Genomic DNA, 25070 nt, shown 5'->3' on the forward strand with positions numbered 1-25070 from the left:
CAGGCTACGAAGTCCCTTTGCAATGCAGCAGGAAAGAGAGGAGGGGATCACAACTTCTTGGTCGCTTCGTCACGGCACTTCCTCAGATTCGTCAAGCCCTCCTGGGTGGTCGAACCTTTATTTGTCCTTCAACAGCAATGCAGTTACTCATCTGACAGAACATCAGGACTGATGTCTTTATAGAATGAAAATGGGGGTACCGGCATCGTTCAATACTGGACTTCCAAAACACTGAACTACAAAGTTCATTTCCCACCTGGAATGAAGCTAACAAATTTACTTGGATCTGACAAGCTTTTCTTTTCTGCTGTTTTTTTTTTAATCAATATTCGCTTCATACCTGAATTATAAGCAAAAATGTGAACACGAAGAGCAATTTCCGAAGTACAGCATACACAGAGGAGCATGTTCGAAAGATCGGGTCTCACATCAATACTTCTTGCTCAAGAACCAGCCCTCAGAACAAAGAGTTCATCATCCTCGCCGGATTATCAGTTCTTGACAATCACCCAGCCAAGTAGAATAGAATAGAATATCGAAATTAGGGCAAAGGCCTGGCACTGGGACCTATGAGATCATTCAGCGATGAAAAGGAAATAGAGATTAAAAGGTTACAAAAGTGTAACAGGAGGAAAACCTCGCATATTACCGGCGATGGCTGAAACACTGGCAATACAAGATGAGGCCACAACACTTGCTTAGCACGGTGCTAGCAACTTCATCTCAGATCAATAGAAAAGGTTATCAAGTCTAGCACATTTAGAGCTACCCTCTATAAGTATATAAAAATATACAGTTGGATACATTTTCTTAGAATGAAGACACTAATTTTATGCTTGGCTATATTACAGAGAGAGAGAGAGAGGAGAGAGAGAGAGAGAGAGAGAGAGAGAGAGATTGATTGGGAGAAAGACGTACCGAGATGGTTTAATCAAATTCATAGCTGGAAGCCCGATATCAAGAGTGGGCGAAGCCTTGATAAGCAGGTAGCCCGGTAGCTGGTGGAGTGTCGCACCCCCTACTGATATTCACTTTATGACCCCATCCTCAGCTCAAAACATTATACAGACGTCGTCCTTGTTACGCCTTTATATACCACACACACACACACACACACATACGAACATGCAAATGGTACTCTCTCTCTCTCTCTCTCTCTCTCTCTCTCTCTCTCTCTCTCTCTCTCTCTCTCTCGGGGATATGATAGATTGCATGTGCTATACCCGAAAAAATTTCTTTGATAAGGATGAATGATGGACTTACTCTGCGATATTCTTGTAGGGTTTACCTAATATATATATATATATATATTATATATATATATATATATATATATAATATATATATATATATATATATGATATCCTATTATATATATATATATATATATATATATATATATATATATATATATATATATATATATATATAGTATATCTATATAGGTATATATATATATATATATATATATATATATATATATATATATATATATATATATAGGTAAACCCTACAAGAATACTTGTGTATGCATAAGATTAACAAGTCTATTAGTCTCTCTTTCGATGTGAGGAGAAACGCACCTAACACAGCAAAATAACATTGTAAACCATCTAATCTAAATGAAATCTTACGTCATGATTTTGTGTAACTTCCAATGCCTTTAGCTGCACAGTATCCTTCACAGAACAAAATGGCAACACGCAAAGTTACTAAAAGTTTGCTATGGATAGTCTATCAAAGCACTAACCCCGTCACATGACATAATGTATATATATATATATATATCTATATATATATATATATATATATATATATATATATATATATATATAATTTCAAATGAAGAGAACTAAATAATGTAAAGGAAAACATCCAGTGGTCACATGATGCACTCGTCAATGGGCGCATTTTCTTTAGTTTTCTTCAGTGGGCTACCTCCACTTTTCCCCAGTGTGATCAAGGCAACTGAACTGGGCAACTAGAGATCTCCACTCATTCCCTTCAGTCTAACAATCGACGACAGCTTGAGAACAAGACTACAACCTTACTTTAGTGATCACAGCCTTTCATCAACCACGTCAGTTTTATGAACCCCTCCGGAACTAGTACTGATACAAGCTTCCACTTAAAAATAAAACAAAAGTAAGTAAAAAAAAAAAAAAAAAAAAAAAAAAAAAAAAAAAAAAAAAAAAAAAACACACACACCATTTACCATAGCCATGACTTGCCGGAGAAAAAAGCGTGGGGGGCGGAGGGACGGGGACAAGGGAGGGGTCTGGAGGAACCCTGGGTGGGGGGGGGGGGGAAACAGGGGCTTCTCAGGCAGAATCCAATTTCAACTCCTATCAAGATAGACCAATTAATCACCGCGGGAGATTAATCAACGACGACTTGCTCACCTACTCGCTCATCCACCTACTCGACTCGACCGAAGGTGAAGCTGGAGAGAGAGAGAGAGAGAGAGAGAGAGAGAGAGATGTAGAGAGTGAGAGAAAGATGAGAGAGAGAGAGAGAGAGCCCAACAAGCCTGACTTAACCCTCTTCCCAAAATATTCGGGAGGATGGAAGGGCAGGGCAGGGGAAACTATCAGAGCATCTTCCAAATTTCAAATTTAGACGAGAGAGAGAGAGAGAGAGAGAGAGAGAGAGAGAGAGAGAAATGAATTTAGTGGCAGCTATTCTTCTGACTAATGATGCAGCCTTCACATGTGGGTGAACAGTCACTGCTTCACTAATTAACGTTTACCTTTTACTTTCAATAATTGCAACTTATCTTGCTTGCACAAAAGGACAAGTATGTCGATGTGCAAACTAAATAAAACGTGAAAACGACGGCAAGAACTCTTCCCTACTCGCTAATTTATTTCTTTCTCTGCGAAGTAAAAAGAAAAAAAAAAAAAGCTTAGTTCACTGCAGTTGTGACGGAAACGTTTTCTTGTCGTAAGTGGGCATAAAAGAAGCCAACATTTCCATATGAAATAATATGGCGTAACTGCACTCAAAATAACTATTATCACCAGAGTTCAGTTCTTGGGGGGGTCATTCATATCCATCACCTCAAGCGCCATTTCGAATTGCTTTGTTAAATCTCTTCATACCATTCCTTCATTATCTCTTTCCTTAATGAACATTCCTTATATCAATTAGAGTTGCAGTCTTCCGCCTCTTACTTTACTCAATTCCATTCCATTATAATTCTACTATCGATTTAATTCTTAAAAATATGACATTTCTTTCTTCAGTAACAAATAATCTAAAGACCTAAGTCTTCTTTGCCCAGTTGCATTCGCCTTCTCTCCTCAAGGCAATATTTCCCAAGTCTTCACATCTGATGCCATGCATTTTCCAGGAGCAATAATCCCGCGCCATTCAACTGCATCGTTTTGAAAGTACAAAATCATTCATTCCCTTCTTCAAATATCAATCTTTCCCTGAAAACTTGAGGAGGCGGTTCTTTTTCTATGGCTTAATATTAGTTGTAGCCCTTCCCTTCACAACCTGTATCATTTTCTGACAGCATTCCCTTATTCTACGCTTGCTTTGTAAACAGTTCCTCTATAAATGCCCAAAGCTCCTCCATCTTACTAATACCAATTTAAGGCATGTTTATGAACTTCAAGAAATTTCAATTTTCTTTCAGCAAACAAAAAACACAAGAAAATTTATATATATATATAAAAATATATATTTAATATATATATATATATAAATATATAGATATATATATACATATATATATATATATATATATATATAATATATATTATATATATTATATATATATATATATATATATATATATATATATATATATATACAATATAAAAAGCAACTGACGAAATGCAAAACCGCCGTTGAACATCCTTATTCAGGAAAATCCGAAACTAAACACTTTGCATGAATCAGAATTGTACTTGAAGATCACAGTCTATCTGTAAATCATAACATTAATCAACGGTAAATATCTGTTCAAGATCTAAAATCACTCTCTCTCTCTCTCTCTCTCTCTCTCTCTCTCTCTCTCTCTCTCTCTCTCTCTCTCTCTCTCTCTCGAGTTCAACAGATTACGTGTCTGACTCAGTATACGAAAACCTTTTAATAAATTACGCACTCGGGTAATAAAGATCGCTCATTAATAACCTTCCGACCATTACAATACCCAACGCGGGTGTATATGAGATATCGCAGACTTAAAAAATGATAAGGGTGAAATTTGCGAAAGCGGATCTTTTTTTTTTTTTTTTTTTTTTTTTTTTTTATTCCGCACTGAATAAAAAGTGGTCTCGTGTGAAGCATAAACCTTCGCACACCAAGGCCATGTTTTTCTCAAAGGATATTACACCCATTAGCGTTTAATTGTTCAGCTCATTGCATATATATGAATGAACCTTCTGCGTCAAGTTCTTCCTCTGGAGAACTTATCTCATTTCAGAACCTTTAACGCAACAGTGATCACTATTATCTTTTTGTTGTGGACCGCTGGCGCCGCTCAACTTCAGGTTGTCACGCCCGATTAGCAAAGGCATAAAACGCAGATTAATCAATCCTTTACTAGATAAACAACAAACATCGACCTTGAGAGAGACGTGCGTGTGACTGGCATAAAAAGAGGCGATTGAATACGTTGGCAAAACAATACTTAGGAACCGCCCCCCACCCCCCTCGCCCCCTTCATTCTTTCTAGCATGTCCACCACCTTTAAATTTACCAAGCAAGGCGATCAGGACAAACATCAGTCCAACATTATCGCCGTCTCCCTTTTCTCCCTCGGGACCTTTCAACAAACAACGAAATAAGAAAAAAAAAACCTCATGTGAATAACCAGATCTATAAATTAAAAAACATGCTGGGGTTTGTGGCATCTCTGAAGAATATATTCGACACTTTATTAGCTCGCCGGGCATCTTCCCTCCCTTCAGTATATCAACAGATGAAAACAGACGATTTGCTATTGCACACTAACGCACCTTCAGCTCTCTCTCTCTCTCTCTCTCTCTCTCTCTCTCTCTCTCTCTCTCTCTCTCTCTCTGCCGTTCCATCCAAGAGGCAATTACTCTTCATCGTAAGTTGCAGGAAAAGAAAATTCGATAAATAAAAAAGTGACTCATTTGACCCATCTGGTCGTAGATTCCTCCTAACCCATAAAAAACGGCTTGCTGACCATGACTGAAGGCACGATGCACAGATAACTGAAGGCGAAGAAATCTCATCCTTATTTATATGTGCATTACATGTCACATTTCTTTCAACACGTCGTATATTCTTATGGCATTGCAGACCGGCCAAGCTAGTGATGACACGGCCGTCGGTCGGTTTTCCATTCATTCTTTTGTTAGGCCTACGTGCAACACGTCCTTATCCAGAGAAGTTATTACTCACTGTAGTCATTACCAAATCCTCCTTCGTCAGCAAATGAGATTACAGGCAATCGTTGATCAGTAATGAACACTCAATTTTTCATGGCTCTTTTGGTGTATGGTAACTATAGAGAATGTTAGGGAGAGATTGTCGAGCCAACTAAAGACAATCTAAATAGGAACAATTTGTGCAAAACGTCACCAAAGAGGAGCATCAATAATGTGGATGGAATAAACATCGTGAATTCGTAGACTTGCAAAGCTGGTTAGAAGAATTGATTATAAAGTGACTAAGAGAAAATTAACGGAACAATGGGAGGCAAGAGATGGTCAGCTCCGTGAACAACCAAAGAAAACGGATAACGAAGAAAGGTAGAAAGCAAAACAGCCGCAGCTCCAAATAGCTACAGTCCCCCGCAAGTTCTGCTTACGGTGAGTCGCAAATGTATAGTGTGGGTGCACCCCTCCGAAGAAGAGAGAGAGAGAGAGAGAGAGAGAGAGATCCGGATCTCAGGAGGGAAAAAAGAAAAAAGCGAGCTTGGCTCATTACTTTCAGAGGAAACCCACTCGCAGCAATCAGCAGGTATTTCAATAATAAACTCTTAGTTTTCATACGTAGCCGGGTCAGGCAGTGGCCTCGACATCAATACTTCCGAAAATGCAAATCCTCGGAGCCGCAGTAATTGGTATGAGAAACGGAGACAGAGATGGAGAGAGAGAGAAAGAGATAACCGGAGATAATGCAAGGAAGGAAGAGAGAAGGACGAAGTGGATGGAAAAGGGAAGGAGAAGGTACCCCATAAAAATGGGTACAAAAGGGCCAACGTCGATGGCTCACGTTGTGAGGGGTTTTGAGGGGGAAAACGAGGGGGGGGGTGAAAAGAACGAAAATACAGCACCATTTATGTAAACAAGAAGTGCATATCTGTCAGACATGACGACCACGAACTTCAAAACGAAGGCAAAGGATAAAAATCGAAAAGTTGGAGAGGAGCAGAAAAGACAAAAGGGGTAAACCGAGGGTGGGGTTGGGGGGGGGGGGGGGGCGATGACGATCTGACTGTATAGAGCCGCGAAGAGCCAATGGAACGTACAGTAGGGAGAGGGGGAGGAAAAAGGGAGGGGAACTTCCCCACGGACAAGGAGGAAAGGGGAAGGGAGAGGGAGGATTAAAGCTGGGGTGGAAGTTGCTTCCCAAGTCTCTCTCTCTCTCTCTCTCTCTCCGCCGATGCATGATCGAAGTGGCCGCCATCCATCACAGATTTGACAATGTAATTCGAGGTTCATGACTCGAAAAGACTCATCGCTGATCAATTCATTCAACTCCTCGTAGAATGGAGGGGGAGGAGGTGAGCCAGGCTTGTAAGAGACGACGTCGGTTCAACGGGAGGGGGAACTCACTCTCCACAGTCACCCACCACCCTCCCTCCCTCACTCACTCACAATCCCCACCCCAAATTTTCTCCAAGACCCATCCCCAATTTGTTTCAGTACACATGTTTTACTTCAACTTCTTGTCATCGTCATATTCTCTATTCCGACCCTCTCTCTCTCTCTCTCTCTCTCTCTCTCTCTCTCTCTCTCTCTCTCTCTTCTTCTTCTTCTTCTTCTTCATAGCATATGAAACAGGCAGATATTACTCTCAGTCTCCCCCGAAGAAAAATGAAGCGTGGCAAGATTAATGGTCAAACCCAAATATAACTTCTATATAAAATAAATCTTGCTTGGTCCTTGACTGTCACAAAGATAAAACCGTAAGGCCATAAACCAAAATTAATTATACAAAATGTGGTACAATTCGTTTTAATCTTTGAAAATTGGCGAGAATGTTTACAAGACCTTCTTACGCGTAAGTATACCGTGACGACCAAACAGTTCTCTGGCAATTCCTACCACTTCGTAAACATATTACATTACAAGTGTTATCATCTTCTATATTATCATCAATTTAAATAATGTCCATGATCTGTCTTACTAAAACCCCTCAATATAAATACTGACAGTGTGAATATTTATTCTAATTTTATCGAAAACCCATTTCTAGAAATAGGCCACCGTCTTCTGAGATATTCCTAGCCCCTCTCTCTAGCCACTATGCTTCTTCAGCCCCTGCAGCCTGCCCCCCCAACCCCCCACCTCTCTCTCTCTCTCTCTCTCTCTCTGGCATTAATAAATGAATAAAAGGCCCAGAGTGACACGGCAACAGAGAAGAACACACCATAACTGATGCTAAGACATTATTCTCTTGGGAGACGCAGGTGCGCATCAACACACGGACAAAGCTCCGTATGCAAAGCTGCTGCTGCTGCTCCTCCTCGATAAATCTAAGCTGAAAGAATCCTCCCGTTGTGCAGAGCCTCCATCACCCTTCTTTGCCATTCGAAGTTTCAAGAATCATCTCTGTGCAGAGCCTAAATCGACTGCCACTGTCATTTACAATTTTCAGTATTATCTCTCAACAGAAAACACCGCATTTCTCACTTAGTATATGAAACAGACATTTTCGGTAGTGAAACTGAATCTCATTCCTTTCGTTCAAAGTTTAGATAGGCAAAGCCGAAGAGATTTTCGTAAAGAAACAAAATTATCTATAGTATATGGAAAAAAGTTATTATAATGTACAGACCCTAAACGAACTTTCCCTATCAGCGAAATATAATCACCTATAACCTGGTACAGCATCAACTACCTTCCTCTGACATCTGAAGTGAAGAGCATCACTTCTCTGTACACAACCTGTATCACCTTCTTCGCCGTCTGAAATGTCAAGAATCGTCTCACCGTCAACTGTGCATAGTCAAAGTGATCTTTCTCTTATCTGGATTATCAGGAATGATCTCTGCGCTCAGTTTTTATTACCTTTGTCTTCTTAGTCAACTCTATGAGCAGTTAAATTATGTTCATGGTATGAAACTATGAACCCTCTGTCTGTGCACACTAAATTACTATATCATCAGAAATGGCTCATCAGGCGATCGCGTTTTTAGTGACAACAATGAAAATAGCCTACATGTCTAATGGTAAGTTTTCAAGCTTGCATAACGCTAATGTAATACGCGGCTAGAAATTTAACATTTTTTCAATGCGCTGCAGGCCGAGTGTGTCAAGATTGTAAAGATGACTCTTTTGCCCGACAGACTTTGTCCGATTTGACATCAGAAGCGGAGAAACTGCGGATAAGGTTCTGACGTCACATCGAACAAAGTCTGTCGGGCAAAGTTCGACCGTGTGGACGGGACTTAAAGTCTGAAGAGAGATTACTCCATCAGTTGTGTTGAACAGAACAGAAATAACACGCGCTGCAACTGAGATATGACAAACCCTGCCACATAACTACAAATCACCGAATATATGAGAATCTAAGTTGAATGCTGTACGAAATTCCTTAGTGAAATCACCTCACAATTGTGCAGTACACCTCAGAACATTCAAATCTAAGCCAAAGGCCAAGCGCTGTTTTAAAAAAACGAGCCCAGTATCAGCCTACCAGCCGTGGATCGAACATCGGTCTCCATGGTTGACTAACACTACGCACCTACAACGACGAAGAGGGATTTAAAACTAGAGTTGAATCTTACCCATTCTGAAGTCTGCTCTATTTTTACAAACGGTGATGAGCTGTTCTTATAATAATCTTGCCTTATAATAGCATAAGCGCATATTCCCGAAAACAGCCCTTATCGGCCATAGTAATGTGATGTAGCACGTATAACCATTAAGCAGGTTCACTCCTGATGAAGGCAGCAGCAGCAGCAGCGGTGACGAAGGAATCCGCGACGGAGACATATGGCGGAAGAAGCAAAAAGGGCGTCTAGCTCTTGTAATAATTAATTCTGGCGCGGCCATCGCACACGTGTTGATAAATGACCCGACAGCAACACCATCTTTGCGGTGGTGAAGCCTGTAGGGGGTTAGTGCTGGAGATGGGTGGTGGCAGTGGTGGAGTCGGTGTTGGTGAAATTAATGACAATAATACTAGCAATGGTCTCGATATCAAGATTGGTGACAGGATAGTTGGATGATGAAAAAAAAGGTGGGGGTGTGTGGGGGGGGAGGTGGCCAATCTAAAGTAATAAAACCGGTAAACAAAATTGATCGGAAGAAATTATTGGTAAAAAGGATGAAAACAAGACAGGTATTAAAACACTCCTTCCAGTCGCAAATTAGCATCATCAATCACATAATATGCACTTCTGACACAGTCTGGAAAAAATATAATAACGCGATCTATAAAACTCAACTGAACAATACACATATACAAAGATGAAAAGCCTAACGAGAGAGAGAGAGAGAGAGAGAGAGAGAGAGAGAGAGAGAGAGAGAGAGAGAGAGAGACTGCAAACCCCAGTAATTTCTTCAATTATTGCAAGCTTTATGGACCTCGAAATTAAGTCCTCATGATGTTAAATTTTCCATCCTCTTACAATCTGCGGAACAAAGCCAAGTAATTGAAAAAAAAGACATTTAAATTAGGATATGAGTTCCCTGGACCAAATTGACTGCCTTGTACCGAACATAAAATGGACGAAGCGCCTACAACAGTTTAAGAGGCAAGGACAATAACAGAAAATGGACACAAATGAAATCACCCAAATGTTATTTTTTTTTCTGGCCCTTTTCTCAAACACAGGATGTAATTTATAACGCCAACAGCATCACTCAAGTTCCAAAGTTGGTGGAAATGTGCGTAACCTGAGAAATTATTTTAAAATTCTGAATTTATACATTTTAGTGTAGGATTGCGATTAAAAATTTAAATAAATGAAACGACATCAGTAATTCAAAGAATGACATAACCATATAAGACAGATGTATTAAAATAGGTATCTTTAGCCAAAGAACGACTAATTACCGTATAGAAAATATTATATTCCATTCTAAGAATGACCGTTTATAAGTACAATTACATACTTAAGCCGATGAATTCTTATTTCTCTCTCTCTCTCTTTCACAAAAACACAAAAATAATTGTTAAACAAATCTCGTAGTCTCTCTCTCTCTCTCTCTTAAAGCACACACAAGTCATGAAACCTCCCCTCTTTACGGCGGATTCTTACTCGATACACAATTACATGTCCAAAAATCGCTCCCCCCTCCCAAAAAAGAGAGGATGATTAAGAAATCCCATCCATCCAAACACTGATATACATTGCTTTACATATATTACCATCTTAAAACGTATGCGCGAGTCATCTTCAACTACCGTCTCTTTCGAGTTGTCATCGACAACAATTATTTCTTTCAAGATGTCATTTGCAACGGCTAAAGACATTCTGCTCTGCCACCTTCCACTAAACGTAACTACCTAAAAAGTGACATCATTCTAGCTATAATCTCCAACAGCTCTCTATTTTAAGTTCTTGTCTTCAGGAGCTACACATCTCTCGTTATCGTTTTCAACTTTTATCTGTGCATAGTCAATATCAAATTCACGTCATTATCAATCTATAACAAGTAATTATTTGCAACAATTACGCTTCTTCTGTTATCTCAATAACGGCAATTCAATTTCTTACAGGCATCTCCTCCTGCAGTCAATTTCAACTTGTCAACAGCAGTGTTTCAGGACTATTGACTGGCATCGCCATTTAATATATTATGTATACTTAAAAATCATTTCCAAGTGTTTTTTCAAGTTTTATAAATAAGCATATAAATGGATTATTTTCCTGACATGTTCGTTTTGCATAAATGAAGTATGTCTTGCTGCTATAAGTGACTGATGAGCCTTACCAGGTGTTCTACATATGTATTTCGAACTGGTGATCTACAAACAACTCAAGAGTTTTCAAACCTTAAGCACTGATTCTACCAAGTTAACCAAAGCATCCCAGGCCTGGATAAAGCACTAGAGTTTTCTGTAAAATAAAACTACTTAGATGGCTTTGTCTGTCCGTCCGAATTTGTTTTGTCCGCCCTCACATCAAAAAAAAACTACTGAGGCTAGAGGATTTAAGGCAAATTAACTATGATTGTGCGTCTGGCACCGCTCTGATACCAACAGGTACCAACAACACAGACCACCACCGGCCGGTGGCTGAAAGTTTCATAGCCGCGGTTGACAGTTTCATTGGCCGCGACTGAGAGCTTCATAGAGTATTATACGCTGAACAGAAAACATAATTGCGCCGAAGATACTTCGGCGCTTTTCTTCTTGTTTCGTTTAGACAATAAAGCAACAATTTCATTTTTCATGTGCTATAATTTCCTGCTAGTTTGGTGTTATCTGATAAATTTAGCCTTTCGGTACTACTACTACTACTACTATACTTCTATGAGTTTCACTGTCGCCAAATCTTTTGTCATTATCCTGTACTTTGGTTGGGATTTTCCAATTCAAGACAACCATGCCAGCCTGGTCACCGCCTGAATTATTCTTCCATACTATGGGGATTGAATTATCCTGCAGATGATAGTGTCATTGATGTTACCGTAACCGAGTACGGAAAGGGTGACTGGGCGATTAAATTGAAAACGAGCAAGACCCCTAACTTCTTCATTTCGGCGACGTTTTCTCTCTCCGCGAGTCATTCACCAGAGAAAACAGAAACAAAATGTTTAAAACGTCATCAAGTAACGAATACCACTTAATAGGCTACTCTATACGATGACCTCACTACGGGGATTTGAAAACCATTAAAACAGACGTTTTTGTTCTTGTCCCTGTTCACGCTCAATTTGTTTACCATTTTATTTGCTTGTTTACTTTGCTTTTAGATTCCTATTTTGAAATACGATAAGTTAATGTCTATTGGTTCTTTGCAACTGTTCTTTATAACTCCAAGGAAATGACTCAAGGAGTCAAATATCACCAAACGAAAGATGTTATGGGTCATGTATTGTACTCTTAAATTCATTACCCGCATTGTTATTGTTATAATAATCATCATATCTCTCCAAAACCTATCTATGACAGGCCAAGATGTTATGGGTCATGTATTGTACTCTTAAATTCATTACCCGCATTGTTATTGTTATAATCATCATATCTCTCCAAAACCTATCTATACCAGGCCAAGTCCTCGTCAGCATAACTTTTCCCCCAAAGTTCTTTCCAACAGCTATAAAGTTTGCATAAATCCTCCCCGAACAACGATCGATCCAAAGCCACCTCCAACAGTTATAAAAAATATAAAAAATTACAAAAGCTACATCTTCGAACAGATGTCTCATCTTTCTAACCTGGATCGTCTCCAACAGCTATCTAAAGTCATCAACAATATCGCTTCAAAATGTCAAGTGTCCCCAGTAGGCCTATCCAGATACAACGGCTACATCTCAATCTCGAACAGCTATTTAGCTCAGCATCACACCTATACCCTATATACTCTCCAGAGGCTTTCGATATCACCACCAACAGCTATCTAAATAGGCCTAAATCCAACAGCACCACTTCCAACAGATTTTAGCTCGGTATCCGTTTCCAACAAATGTCTACCTCAATCCAGACCATATCCAACTGCTATCAAGCTCAGCCTAAACCATAAGCCCAGCAACTCTCCGTTATGAACTCACTCCTTGAGATGAATTCACCGATGGTCATCCGAACACAATGGGCAAAGATTGAAGATGGCGTCTAATACACTTCAACACGCAAGATGTACAACGCCTAAGTGTAAATTGGGAGGAGGAGGGAAAGAGAGAAGGAGAGGGAGAGGGAGAGGGAACAATATGGGACTGGTGATCAGGATGCTCTTCATCTATCTGCTGGATGGGAGCCATCATCCTCTCCCCTTACTCCTTTGGTTTATCCATCCTCTCCTTCGAGCGAGCCATTAGTCTTCTTCATTACCTCAATCATCTGCTACAGAGTGAGTGTGCGTGTATGTGTGTTCGCGTGTGCGTGCACGCGTGCTTTTCTCTACAAGAAGGTGTATGCGGCGAAAACATCTCTTCATTTCAGAGCAGCTATACGGAAGAGACTATTTTTCGAGAAGCGCCTATTTTATATGGGTTTATGTCAGCAGAAACTGGAAGATCTGTTTCTACTACCCTACAAAAAACCTTCCCTCAGTAATTCATTCATTACGATGCCTAATGTGATACAATCAATGACATGTGTATTCGGATTCTCAGCAACTATCGGGGGAATCCATAGGTGTACTCAACCTTTCCCTCACCCCATACGCGTGGAGATACCTCTCTCTTCGATACGCACTTCCATTATTCTAACAGGGCTACAGAGCGGTTACATATCTGGCCCAATTTCAGTACGAAGTGGTGTTTAATTAACATGAATATTCTCTGCATGAAATACTAGACTTCAGGTACTTCTTCTATTGACTACTGGTATAAGAAATCATGTAACTCCTTTGTGGATGGGATTAATTACTCCAAGAAGTAAGGATATATGTGTGTATACACACATATGTATGTATCTCTTCTACGCTCTGCCAGAGGAGAGAGAGAGAGAGAGAGAGAGAGCATCAACGGGAAGTGTTCGGATGTTAAATGATGATCCGTCCACTCTTCTTCACAGTCAGATTATGGTTCAGAACTCCCGTATTTATACCTTCAACAAGAATTCTTTTAATTAATGGAAGGACGGGAACGGCGCTTGTACGAAAGCTATTTAATAAAACTGAAGTCCACCTGGCAGCAGATCACAAGAACTGGGGAATATAATCTCTCACACATGCACGCACACACGCACGCGCACACTGCTGCTGGGTGAGTATAGAATAGATGTTGGGTGCGGAGGGAGGGTGTGTGTGTGTGTGTGTGGGTTTGGGGGGTGGGGGGAGTAATCGTTATCTTGGTCAATGTGTAGACGGTCATTAATGTCCGCATTACCCACACCTCATTAGTTTCTCATTGCTGACCCCTTTCTTTTCTTTCGTTCCTAAAGACCCTGACCCCAGATTTCTTGCTGGACGCGTCTCTCATCTCCCTCCTCGCCTTCCAACAAATGCCTCTTCCCCGGAGCGCCCAAGTCCTCTTCGGTTTTACTTTGGATAAGAGGAACCAATGCATATTGTTGGCTTAGATTGCAAGATTTTTATTCCAAGTATTTCACCTGCTTATTCCATCTTCAAACGTTCATTTTTTTCTTCTTTTATTTTACGTTCATGGATTTTTTTTTTTTAAATTAACCATTCCTAGACAATCCTTCATCATCTACCATCTATTCATTCAGGTATTTAAGCATAATCATAATGTGAATTGACCCCCATTAACTATATTTATTTGTTATTATCTTCAAGTGCTACAACTCACCTTGCTTCTATAATTTCCTGGAAAATCTTTAAATGTCTTCGGTGCTTGTTGCAGTCTTCAAGGGAGAAACAAATCTATTGTAATGCCGCTATACTCATTTGTTCCTTGGCCGAAAGCTTTGCCTTTACAGATTGATAGTGGAACCACAGTCTAGTGAATAGCACAGTAAAAAATATCGAATGGGGAAGCCACATGAGCATTAGTATTTAATGAAGAAAATGAAGAAAGGTTTGTCCCAGGAAATCCAGCATATATATAGATAATATAAATTATATAAATCATATATATTTTTTAATTATAATTTATAATAATCATTCAAGCTACAAATGCCTTTATATTCTTAAATTCACTGACCTCCCAAATGAATATATCATATATTTGTAGCGAAGGGGAATATCCAATTTAATAATCAATTCTGAATCTAAACCACGTCTATCAGGGGGTTTTTTGACTGGGGACGAATCCAAGACAGTCCAAGTGAGCTATCCAACGCCAACAGAGAGCTATAAGTTCTCGATTCTGACCTTACAAATCACCCTCGATCTGGATGCTTTCGTAATTAGAATCGATATGGAACCCCGTCTCCATGCCAAATCGAGCGTTTGACAGCACGTAGCCTGTTGAATAATATCACATCAACCGTGATCCATTTATATCAATTCAAGCTACAAATGTCCTTTAATATCTAAATTCACTTTACCTCCCAAATGATATATTTTCATATAGTAGCGAAGGATTTTTTAATTGATAATAATTTCGTCCCCCCATGGGATCGAACCACCGTCCAAGTGGACGGGGACGAAATCAGAACAGTCAGTGACGCTATCCAATCAGCAACAGAGACGCTATAAGTCATATCGATTCTGACCTTACAAAATCACCCTCGATCTGGATGCTTTCGTAATTAGAATCGATATGGAAAACCCCGTCTACATGTTTGGCCAATTCGAGCGTTTGACAGCACGTAGCCTTTTGTATGAATAATTATCACAATCGAACCGTGATCCTTTATATATCAAGTTCAAAGCTACAAATTGTCCTTTACTAATTTTTCCTAAATTCACTTTTACCTCCCATGGGGGCGGGGACGAAATTTATTATCAATTAAAAAAAAAAAAAAAAAAAAAAAATAAGTCCCCTTCGATACCTATATGAAAACAATATATCATTTGGGTTGCCGGTAAAGTGCCATTTAGACTATTAAAGGACATTGTAGCTTGAATTGATATATAAATGGATCACGGTCGATGTTGCTATTATTCATAACAAAAGGCTACGTGCTGTCAAACGCTCGAATTGGCCAACATGGTAGACGGGGTTCCATATCGATTCTAATTACGAAAGCATGCCAGATCGAGGGTGATTTGTAAGGTCAGAATCGATATGAACTTATAGCGTCTCTGTTGGCTGATTGGATAGCGTCACTGACGTTGTGATTTCGTCCCCGTCCACTTGGACGGTGGTTCGATCCCATGGGGGGACGAAATTATTATCAATTAAAAAATTCACCCCTTCGCTACATATATGAAAATATATCATTTGGGAGGTAAAGTGAATTTAGATATTAAAGGACATTTGTAGCTTGAATTGATATATAAATGGATCACGGTTCGATGTGATAATTATTCTAACAAAAGGCTACGTGCTGTCAAACGCTCGAATTGGCCAACATGGTAGACGGGGTTCCATATCGATTCTAATTACGAAAGCATCCAGATCGAGGGTGATTTGTAAGGTCAGAATCGATATGAACTTATAGCGTCTCTGTTGGCTGATTGGATAGCGTCACTGACTGTTCTGATTTCGTCCCCGTCCACTTGGACGGTGGTTCGATCCCATGGGGGGACGAATTATTACAATTAAAAAATTCCCCTTCGCTACATATATGAAAATATATCATTTGGAGGTAAAGTGAATTTAGATATTAAAGGACATTTGTAGCTTGAATTGATATATAAATGGATCACGGTTCGATGTGATAATTATTCATAACAAAAGGCTACGTGCTGTCAAACGCTCGAATTGGCCAACATGGTAGACGGGGTTTCATATCGATTCTAATTACGAAAGCATCCAGATCGAGGGTGATTATGTAAGGTCAGAATCGATATGAACTTATAGCGTCTCTGTTGGCTGATTGGATAGCGTCACTGACTGTTCTGATTTCGTCCCCCCGTCCACTTGGACGGTGGTTCGATCCCATGGGGGGGACGAAATTATTATCAATTAAAAAATTCCCCTTCGCTACATATATGAAAATATATCATTTGGGAGGTAAAGTGAATTAGATATTAAAGGACATTTGTAGCTTGAATTGATATATAAATGGATCACGGTTCGATGTGATAATTATTCATATATATATATATATATATGTGTGTGTGTGTGTGTGTGTGTGTGTGTGTGTGTATATATATATATATATATATATATATATATATATATATATATATATATATATATATATATATATATATATATACTATATTTAATCTACTTAATTTTTCCTTGAAAATTTCTTTTTTGCATTTCCTATACCTTAATACAAGTTTTAGCCCGTAGCTACTTTTATTAAAACAAAACAAAAATTTTCATGCTTTGGTTTTGTTTGCGCTTTTCAACATTTCTTTTTTTACACAGAAAATGTCCTATTTTTATTGAGCTCATTCTACTTTACTAATTGAAATCGACTTTCTTTCATAACAATGAATAAATTCAAACGAGCATTGGCCGTCGATACTTATTCAAGATAATTAATTCTACCCCTCCAAGGATCCGAATGCAGGTTCACAGAGGGCTGATGAGAGGGACTAAAAATAAACAAGGCAACATCATGATGATCATAATATGAAACTGAAGTTTCAAAAATCTACTTCTGAATTTTCAGCATATACTAAAAAATATAAATCAAACCATTCGGTTTCAAATGAATATGAAACTTTTTTTTTCAGAGACTTACTACATCATCGCCGATGGCAAATCTAATTCAAAACAAATTTTTTTCTTATGTCGGGGAATGAACACTCGGTGATGCACCTCTGGCACAAATTGGTATAAGCAAATGGCAATAAATATCTATCAATTCATAAAAATAAAGTAAAAAAATAAGTAATGCAATTATATACTTAACTCAAAAAGTCTTTGCAATAAATACTTAAACTAAATATATAACCTTAAGTGTTGTAACTAAATCTACGTAACCCAGTCGAACAGGCAACATATAGGAGCATAAATCGTACATCAATCAACCATTTCTACAGAGCATTCACATCAGGGGAGGGATCACTACAAAAGCAACAGAATCTAATGCAAACAAATAAGCTTTACTCTACAGTACCTAAACAATATCAAATGGCATCATTAACAAAAGCATTAACAAGCTAAGAGGATGTTTCTCAAGAAGTAATATAAGTAATGAGATTATTAAATCTAGTGGCTGATTACAAGTAAAAATGATGCAGAACTTTGGCCCAGAAATTTCGACCCCACATTTAACCTACAAGGCTGAATAGGTCTACGCTGACTCAGAAAACTGTGCCATTGATTATATTATCGTTTCTGTAATATCAGCCTCTTCACTGAATAAAAGTATTACTTGAACAAAATGAATTCATTGACCATGAGACCATGAGCGCGTCTATAACGGAGTGACGAAACAGACCTCCTACGTAGGAAGCAACACCAATTCAACTGGGAAAACAGCGACAACTGAATTATCTTCTTTTATGGCTGTGCAAATAAAACCAAAAGACTGTCGGCTTTTCGGGTTATATGATAATCTTATATGTAAATTCCCAGTCATTTAAAAGTTTAAAAAAACGGATTTAACTTTCACAACGGCATTGTACTTTATAAATAAACAGTCCTCCACAAAACTTCATTATGAATATTTTAGTTCGAATATTTTTATGTTTGCATTTATGATGCAAAAAGAAGTGAGACAAAAAACCCCGAATTTAATATTAGGAGTGAGCTTCGAACTCCATCTCAGAACCAGTTTTCTTTGACACTCACCACCAGAGCGGCGAAATATTTCGTAACGTTTTGGAGCCACTGCTTCTTTCACCTTAAAAGCATCGTCCTGTTTCCAGTGAGCACTGCAATCACAGTTATGACTCTACTGCACGGATATGTTTGCTTTTACACGTCCGTAAGCACACCAATTGTACTTAATTATTTTCATGAGGTTCGTTTTTACATCAACTGCAACGGTGGTTAGAATAATCATGATTTAGCCAAAAGAAAATTCGGACCAATTAAAACATCAGACGAAAGGTGAGATACAAACAGATGTTATCTATCATCCCGCAGTATAAAAATCTCCAGCGATATCACACAATTAATCATTTTCAACAACTAAGACCTGAGTTAGTTACCTTATGATAAACTCATTTGTGATCTACTGTGTGTTCGAGACTTTTTTCCTATTTTGATACCTCCAAACAGTATGAAAACTAATAAAATGCTTTTTCCATCGCTCTCAAAAACATCAATCGATGCAACTTTCACCGTTCTGCGCGGGACCAGCTTCTACTAATCCAACAGTTCTATGTTGTCCTTCCAACTAAATACTCCTCTAACTAGACAATTCACAACAAGACAAACTACCAGGACGTCAATTGACACGAGCCCGTCTTCACGTGTATTAGTAGGAAGAAGCACATGTGTATATGCCTGCAGATATTCCACGACCTGGGCCTACTGTACGGAACGAGCGAGCATACTAGAGAGAGCGCGAGATCGTGCAGGTTAAGTAGTACGGAAGAAGCAAGGTCCACATAGAACGTAGAGTTGTCTACCTAGGGGCTCTCTGCTCTCTACCAACAAACTGGCCACCCTCTTCTCCTACCTTTCTCTTGTCTTCTTCAAACGACGAGTGCTTCGTTGGTTCTCGTACCTGTCGCCGACGGGAGAAAGAGAGAAAAGACACGTTAGAGGATGCTGCACACGTTACGTGATGCTAGAAGGGAATTTTCATTTGCAAGTACATCTCATGTTGACAAGTTCTTGGAGCTTTTCAGAAAACTCTCTCTCTCTCTCTCTCTCTCTCTCTCTCTCTCTCTCTCTCTCTCTCTCTCTCTCTCTCTCTGAAGCAATTTAAAAGTATAAAACGGAGAAACAAAACTCATATTGCATATTAAAAGAATATAAACAATATGCATATTTACTAAATATAATCCTGACCTTGATTATTTCTTGAAAGAGAAAATGCACAGGATTTCAGCAGTACCTGCTAAAATAAATTACTGAGAACTGCTATTGATTTTAAATAGAATTTGATACTGTGAAAATGTAAAGTCACTGAAGCAAATGTGGTACAAGCCATAACGCAATGGACAATACAACATTATTAAGAATTTTTTTTCACACTTCTTAAATGGCAGCGACCAAAAGTAAAGTTCTGATAATAATTTTTCACAGTACAATAGCAAGGGCCTTTTGCAAAGCCACAAGAATAAGAAAGAGATTGAAAAAGTACAAGACTGGAGAGAAGAGCAACAACAAAATAAAGAGAGCGAAGATTTGAAGGAGGAAGACCGTCTGAGAGAGAGAGAGAGAGAGAGAGAAGAGAGAGAGAGAGAGAGAGAGAATGGATGAGGCGTTGGTCGATAGCTCCAATATGAGGCCATTTCACAGGAAACAATTCATGTGAACTGGACCTAATGGACATCAACCATTTATATATTGGTCTTTCAGCCGTTCTTTCTCACACGCACCAACACAATGCACTAAACAAAAAGAGATATTTTCTCCTTCTGTTCCTCTCTCTCTCTCTCTCTCTCTCTCTCTCTCTCTCTCTCTCTCTCTCGTATTGGACAATACGCATAGATAGCCTTAAATGTAACTAGCATCTACAACTATTATTTATAATAATAAAGCAACAACGGTTTCTATAGTTTAGGTATCCAAGACATCACGTTACAACCAACAGTTGACAGAAAGAAAAGTATATCTAATATGAGCTTAAAAGTTATATATATATATATAATATATATATATATATATATATATATATATATATACATAATACTATATATATAAATATATAATATATATATATATATATATATATATATATATAGGTAATATATATATATATATATATATATATATATATATATATATATATAATATATATATATATATATATATAGGATGAGACAAGAGATGACTTGAAATATCTGTGGAGTACTGAAGGGATTTTTGAACCCAGTCTACTTCATGGAAATGATGCGTTCATGCTGGATTTGAATGAAAACACTTTTAAGTCAAGATAAACTATTTAGCGAGTACATTCGGCCTAAGACGAATTGAAAGGGTGAGGAATGTGAAGATGTCTAGAAATGGGGGGGAAAATGACATTGGAGAAGCGGAGGAGCAAAGTATTTTCAGAAGTAGGAAGAAACAACAGGAGAGAGGGAGGGAGGGTGAGCACAAGACCTCAAAAGTGATGGATAAAAGCTGTGAGAGCTCTGGAAAGGAAGGGCCTCACTGTCCAACTTCTCAGTTCCAGAGGTCCTTTATTCTTCACACCGCTGGACTGTGGAACAGTCTCCTTGAGGAAGTCTTCCAACTGGAACTTATAAAGTTCCAGTGAAAATGCAACGCATTACTACCCCAAAAACAGTTCTCCTTATAGTTTAATCATTTACTCACATTTTTTCATCTACTTTTTCACTAATTTACTTTTCCCTTTTCTGACAACCTATCTCCTCTTTCTGTAATTCTCATTTTCTCCTATTGCTTCTTTCTAATGAACACCATATTTTTGGGAAGCTTGAATTTCAAGTCAGTGGCCTTTGTCTGTTTGTTCCATATGAATAGGGTTAATCTTCTGAATAATAATAATAATAATAATAATAATAATAATAATAATAATAATAATGTAGATCTTTTCTACACACGCTGTCCACTCACATTTCAGTTTATTTAATAAAGAATGACGTGTCAGCGACCGCTGTGCTGAATTCATCTCTTGAGTCACCCTACCATGGTAAAACGAATTGTTGTCATATATATATAATATATATATATATATATATATAATATATATATATATATATATATATATAAAATATATAATGTGTGTGTGTGTGTGTGTGTGTGTGTGTGTGTGTGTGTGTGTGTGTGTGTGTGTTTAACCATCGCGAAAATATTAAACGCGTAGATAAGGTAAAACCTAACGGAAAAATTATAGAATAAAGGATTCATCTTAAAACAGGAAAATTACAATACAGAGAGAGAGAGAGAGAGAGAGAGAGAGAGAGAGAGAGAGAGAGAGAGACGAAGAGCACGGAGAGAGAAAGGGGATAAATGAGACACGCGCCGTCCTACTTATCAGGCTAATAACGAAATCCGACGTAATGACCCACAGCAACATATTGGGTCTATCAGCTGACCCTAATCTTTGTAGATGCACCGATTATCGCGCCCGACGGAGGGAGGGAGGGAGGGAGGGAGGGAGGGGGGAGGGAGGGGCCGCGTCGGGGAGGAAAGTCTCCGGGATGAGAAGAACGCCAACTTGACCCTTCATTCTAACTAGTGCTTGTCTTAAATTATGAATATACAAATACGGTGTCTGCACGTTTGTGTGTTTGTGGTGTTGATACACATAGTAATGACCAGTAGGTTATACACGCATATAGTATGTATGTGCATGTATATATGTATGTATGTCACCCAACTTCAGACATGACAATACTTTCTCTCAGGAAAGAGAGAATGGTTCGATTGTCAAGAAAGGTGCAAAGATTTAAAAGTGTTCCGTAACATCTAGTGTACTATATACCTCTGCAGACTTCATCAGTAGATCTGTACTCATGGGTTGGGTTGTAGCCAGGGTAAAGAAGGACATGAGGCCGGCAACCTCTTTCAACATTGATAACTTGCGTAGGAAAAGGGCGCCCACATGAAGTAATTATACGCAGGAGGTCTTTATTTTTTCACACTACAGTAGTTTCCCCTCTTGGATGGAGAAGTGCCAGAAAGGTACAAACATCCGGTTTCTCAGCAAGTCTTTCAGGATGAGGTTGCTAGCCCTACGACCTATCCTTAACCACAGCAGATTCTGGTACCAATTTACAACCAGGAGTGGGGTACTCCCAAAACAAACTATGGGTTAAGAAAAATAATTAATAAATAAATAAATAAGCTGAGGGCTGAGCCGCTTTAGTCACGGCGCCTTACGTGTCTGTGTAGATAAATCATCCCCAGATAAGACGACTTGAACAATAAAGAGTGGCGCCAGAGACAAACACTAACAGCTGCATCCTCCTTATTCATTTTGAGTTGCACATCGGCAGCGTATTGACAGCCCTTACACAAACTGCATCTCTGACTTCTACAGCTCGGCATTCTCTTGCGCTCTGGAGACAAAGGCCCTTCCCTTCCAACACCTTTTCCACACCATTTAGCCAACACTTTCCCTATCTCTTCTCCTCCTCGCTACGAAAGCTCCACAGCCACGCGGATCTTTCACCAATACAGCGTCCTTTATTTCCTTGCACGATCAAACCATCACAAACATCTGTCTGTAACTTTGAACTTCACAAATACATCCGCAGTTGAACTAACGTCATATGAATCAGTAATGCTTCATATTTGCTACCATACTCAGGACAGTTCATATCAGTTCCAAGAATAAATAACTTCCTAAAACGGCTCTCCCTGATTTTGATTTGAATCCACATGTAAGGTATGACTTTTCGTATTTCAGTTGTACTTGTATGCTAGAAATGCCAGACTCAAGCTAAATGGGTGTCAACAAAATTTCAAACTATGATCAACACATTGCACAGTTTATCCTCGAAAGTGTGAAATACCAAAGGCAAAACTTGAAATGATAAAAATTAAATATGCATGCATACACACACCCACACACACACACGCACACACGCACACACACACACACACACACACACACACATATATATATATATATATATATATATATATATATATATATATATTTTTATGTATGTGTGTGCATGGTATCACATAATTTTCCCTGCTGTGGCAAGACTCAACTGAAAAAACCAGTGAAAGATGAAAAGAGAAACATCAACACAAAACTACAGCTGCAAAAGCGGCAGGTGTGTGCATAAGCATTGCTTCCATTTCTCGGTAAGATAAGGACAAAGCCGCAGCTACTGCTTTTACAGATGCATTGGCGAGCCTGATGAAGGCCACGGAGGATATGATCGAGGGGCGTGATAAGTGGCAATGAGCTGGGATTCTGGAGGTCAATACGAGGCCTGTGAAGGATGGATGGTTCGGCTGAGCCATTTATTGGATACACGGGCCTGGTCATAGCCTGTAGTCACGCCATATACACACACACATTGTAGGTTTATTAAGGCATGAAATAATTGTACAATGTATCTGAGAATATGGAAAGATCATTTTAGAAATAAGATACTAACAAGTGAACGCTCTCCTTCCTAAAACGTAAATACTAGAGCTAACAGTAATGAAAGATGCAACCATTCTCTTGATATTTCTTGATATCATACATGCGTGAAAAATGCAATAACCCAATCAGGGAATCCAACAAGCGATGCACCCGGAATCCCATCAAATACGGCCATTTGGGAGGTTTTACTCTCATATTCGGACATTTTGCTTACTCGTTATATACATGACCGCATACCTACACTCTCATAGTACTTGCCCAAAGGACCATTTTTCTCTCTCTCTCTCCCCCAAAGGAAAGGTGAACATTTGAGTAAAGTGAAGGTGAATAGAAACCAAAGGTCTGCATTCATTATGTTCGATTCTTGAAAATACCATTTGTAGGTTTCGACTCTATGCATAAGGCCACATCTGTATAAATGTGTTTAAAGCTGTTCCTTTCTAGGGAAAGAATGGGGAGTGACACGTTAGAGTGATTGTATCATTCGGAAGTATGTATACGGGAAGTGTGGGAAGGCTTCCCAGAAACATAAGGTGAACGGTGCACTGTGGAAGGTTCATCTACGATTAAAGCATTAAGAGTACCTCGTTTATTCTCAAAGCTAGTCTGTGTTAATAGGAAACCATCAAGTTGGAAAGGACATCTCTCTTGATACGCTCATTATCACTAGCATGGATTGAGGTGTCATCAAAGCCTAAAATTTCAATCTATATTAATTAACATTAACTCGAGATAATACCAACTACTTCCTTCCCCGGCCAGTGTGGACGAAGGAATCCGAAGGGGTAGTACTGGAGGAGGGTAGAGGATGGCGAGGAGGAATGGGTGCAGAGTATGTGATGTCAGGGTCTCTCTCTCTCTCTCTCTCTCTCTCTCTCTCTCTCTCTCTCTCTACTAAGGGCCGGGTCTGGATGATGATGATGCGTGCAGGGTCGCCGGCGGGTGCGCAGCAGGGGTGGACGGCGGTTCCTCTCTCTTGTTAAGGGACTGCGGGGAGCCGACAAATTAACTTCGCGCCACTACATCATCAAAACTACGCGGGCGCGGGCTCACACGATTATCAAAAACCCGAAACCCAACAT

The 25070-nt window shown here is 39.0% G+C and overlaps 1 protein-coding gene across 6 annotated transcripts in view; it reads right to left on the minus strand.

Moving 5' to 3' along the window:
* The window catches only part of LOC135226565 (AT-rich interactive domain-containing protein 3C-like), a 337603-nt gene that overhangs the window by 142264 nt on the left and 170269 nt on the right, over positions 1-25070 (minus strand). For 5 of the 6 annotated variants that reach the window (XM_064266245.1, XM_064266246.1, XM_064266243.1 and 2 more), the window contains one exon: positions 19426-19473. The exons of the other annotated variant lie outside the window; for it this stretch is intronic. In XM_064266245.1, the coding sequence (XP_064122315.1) occupies positions 19426-19473 (48 nt within the window). The remainder of the gene's footprint in view (positions 1-19425; positions 19474-25070) is intronic. 6 annotated transcript variants of the gene reach the window in all.

The sequence above is a fragment of the Macrobrachium nipponense genome, chromosome 14 (genome assembly GCF_015104395.2).
Source record: "Macrobrachium nipponense isolate FS-2020 chromosome 14, ASM1510439v2, whole genome shotgun sequence".
Taxonomy (NCBI): domain Eukaryota; kingdom Metazoa; phylum Arthropoda; class Malacostraca; order Decapoda; family Palaemonidae; genus Macrobrachium; species Macrobrachium nipponense.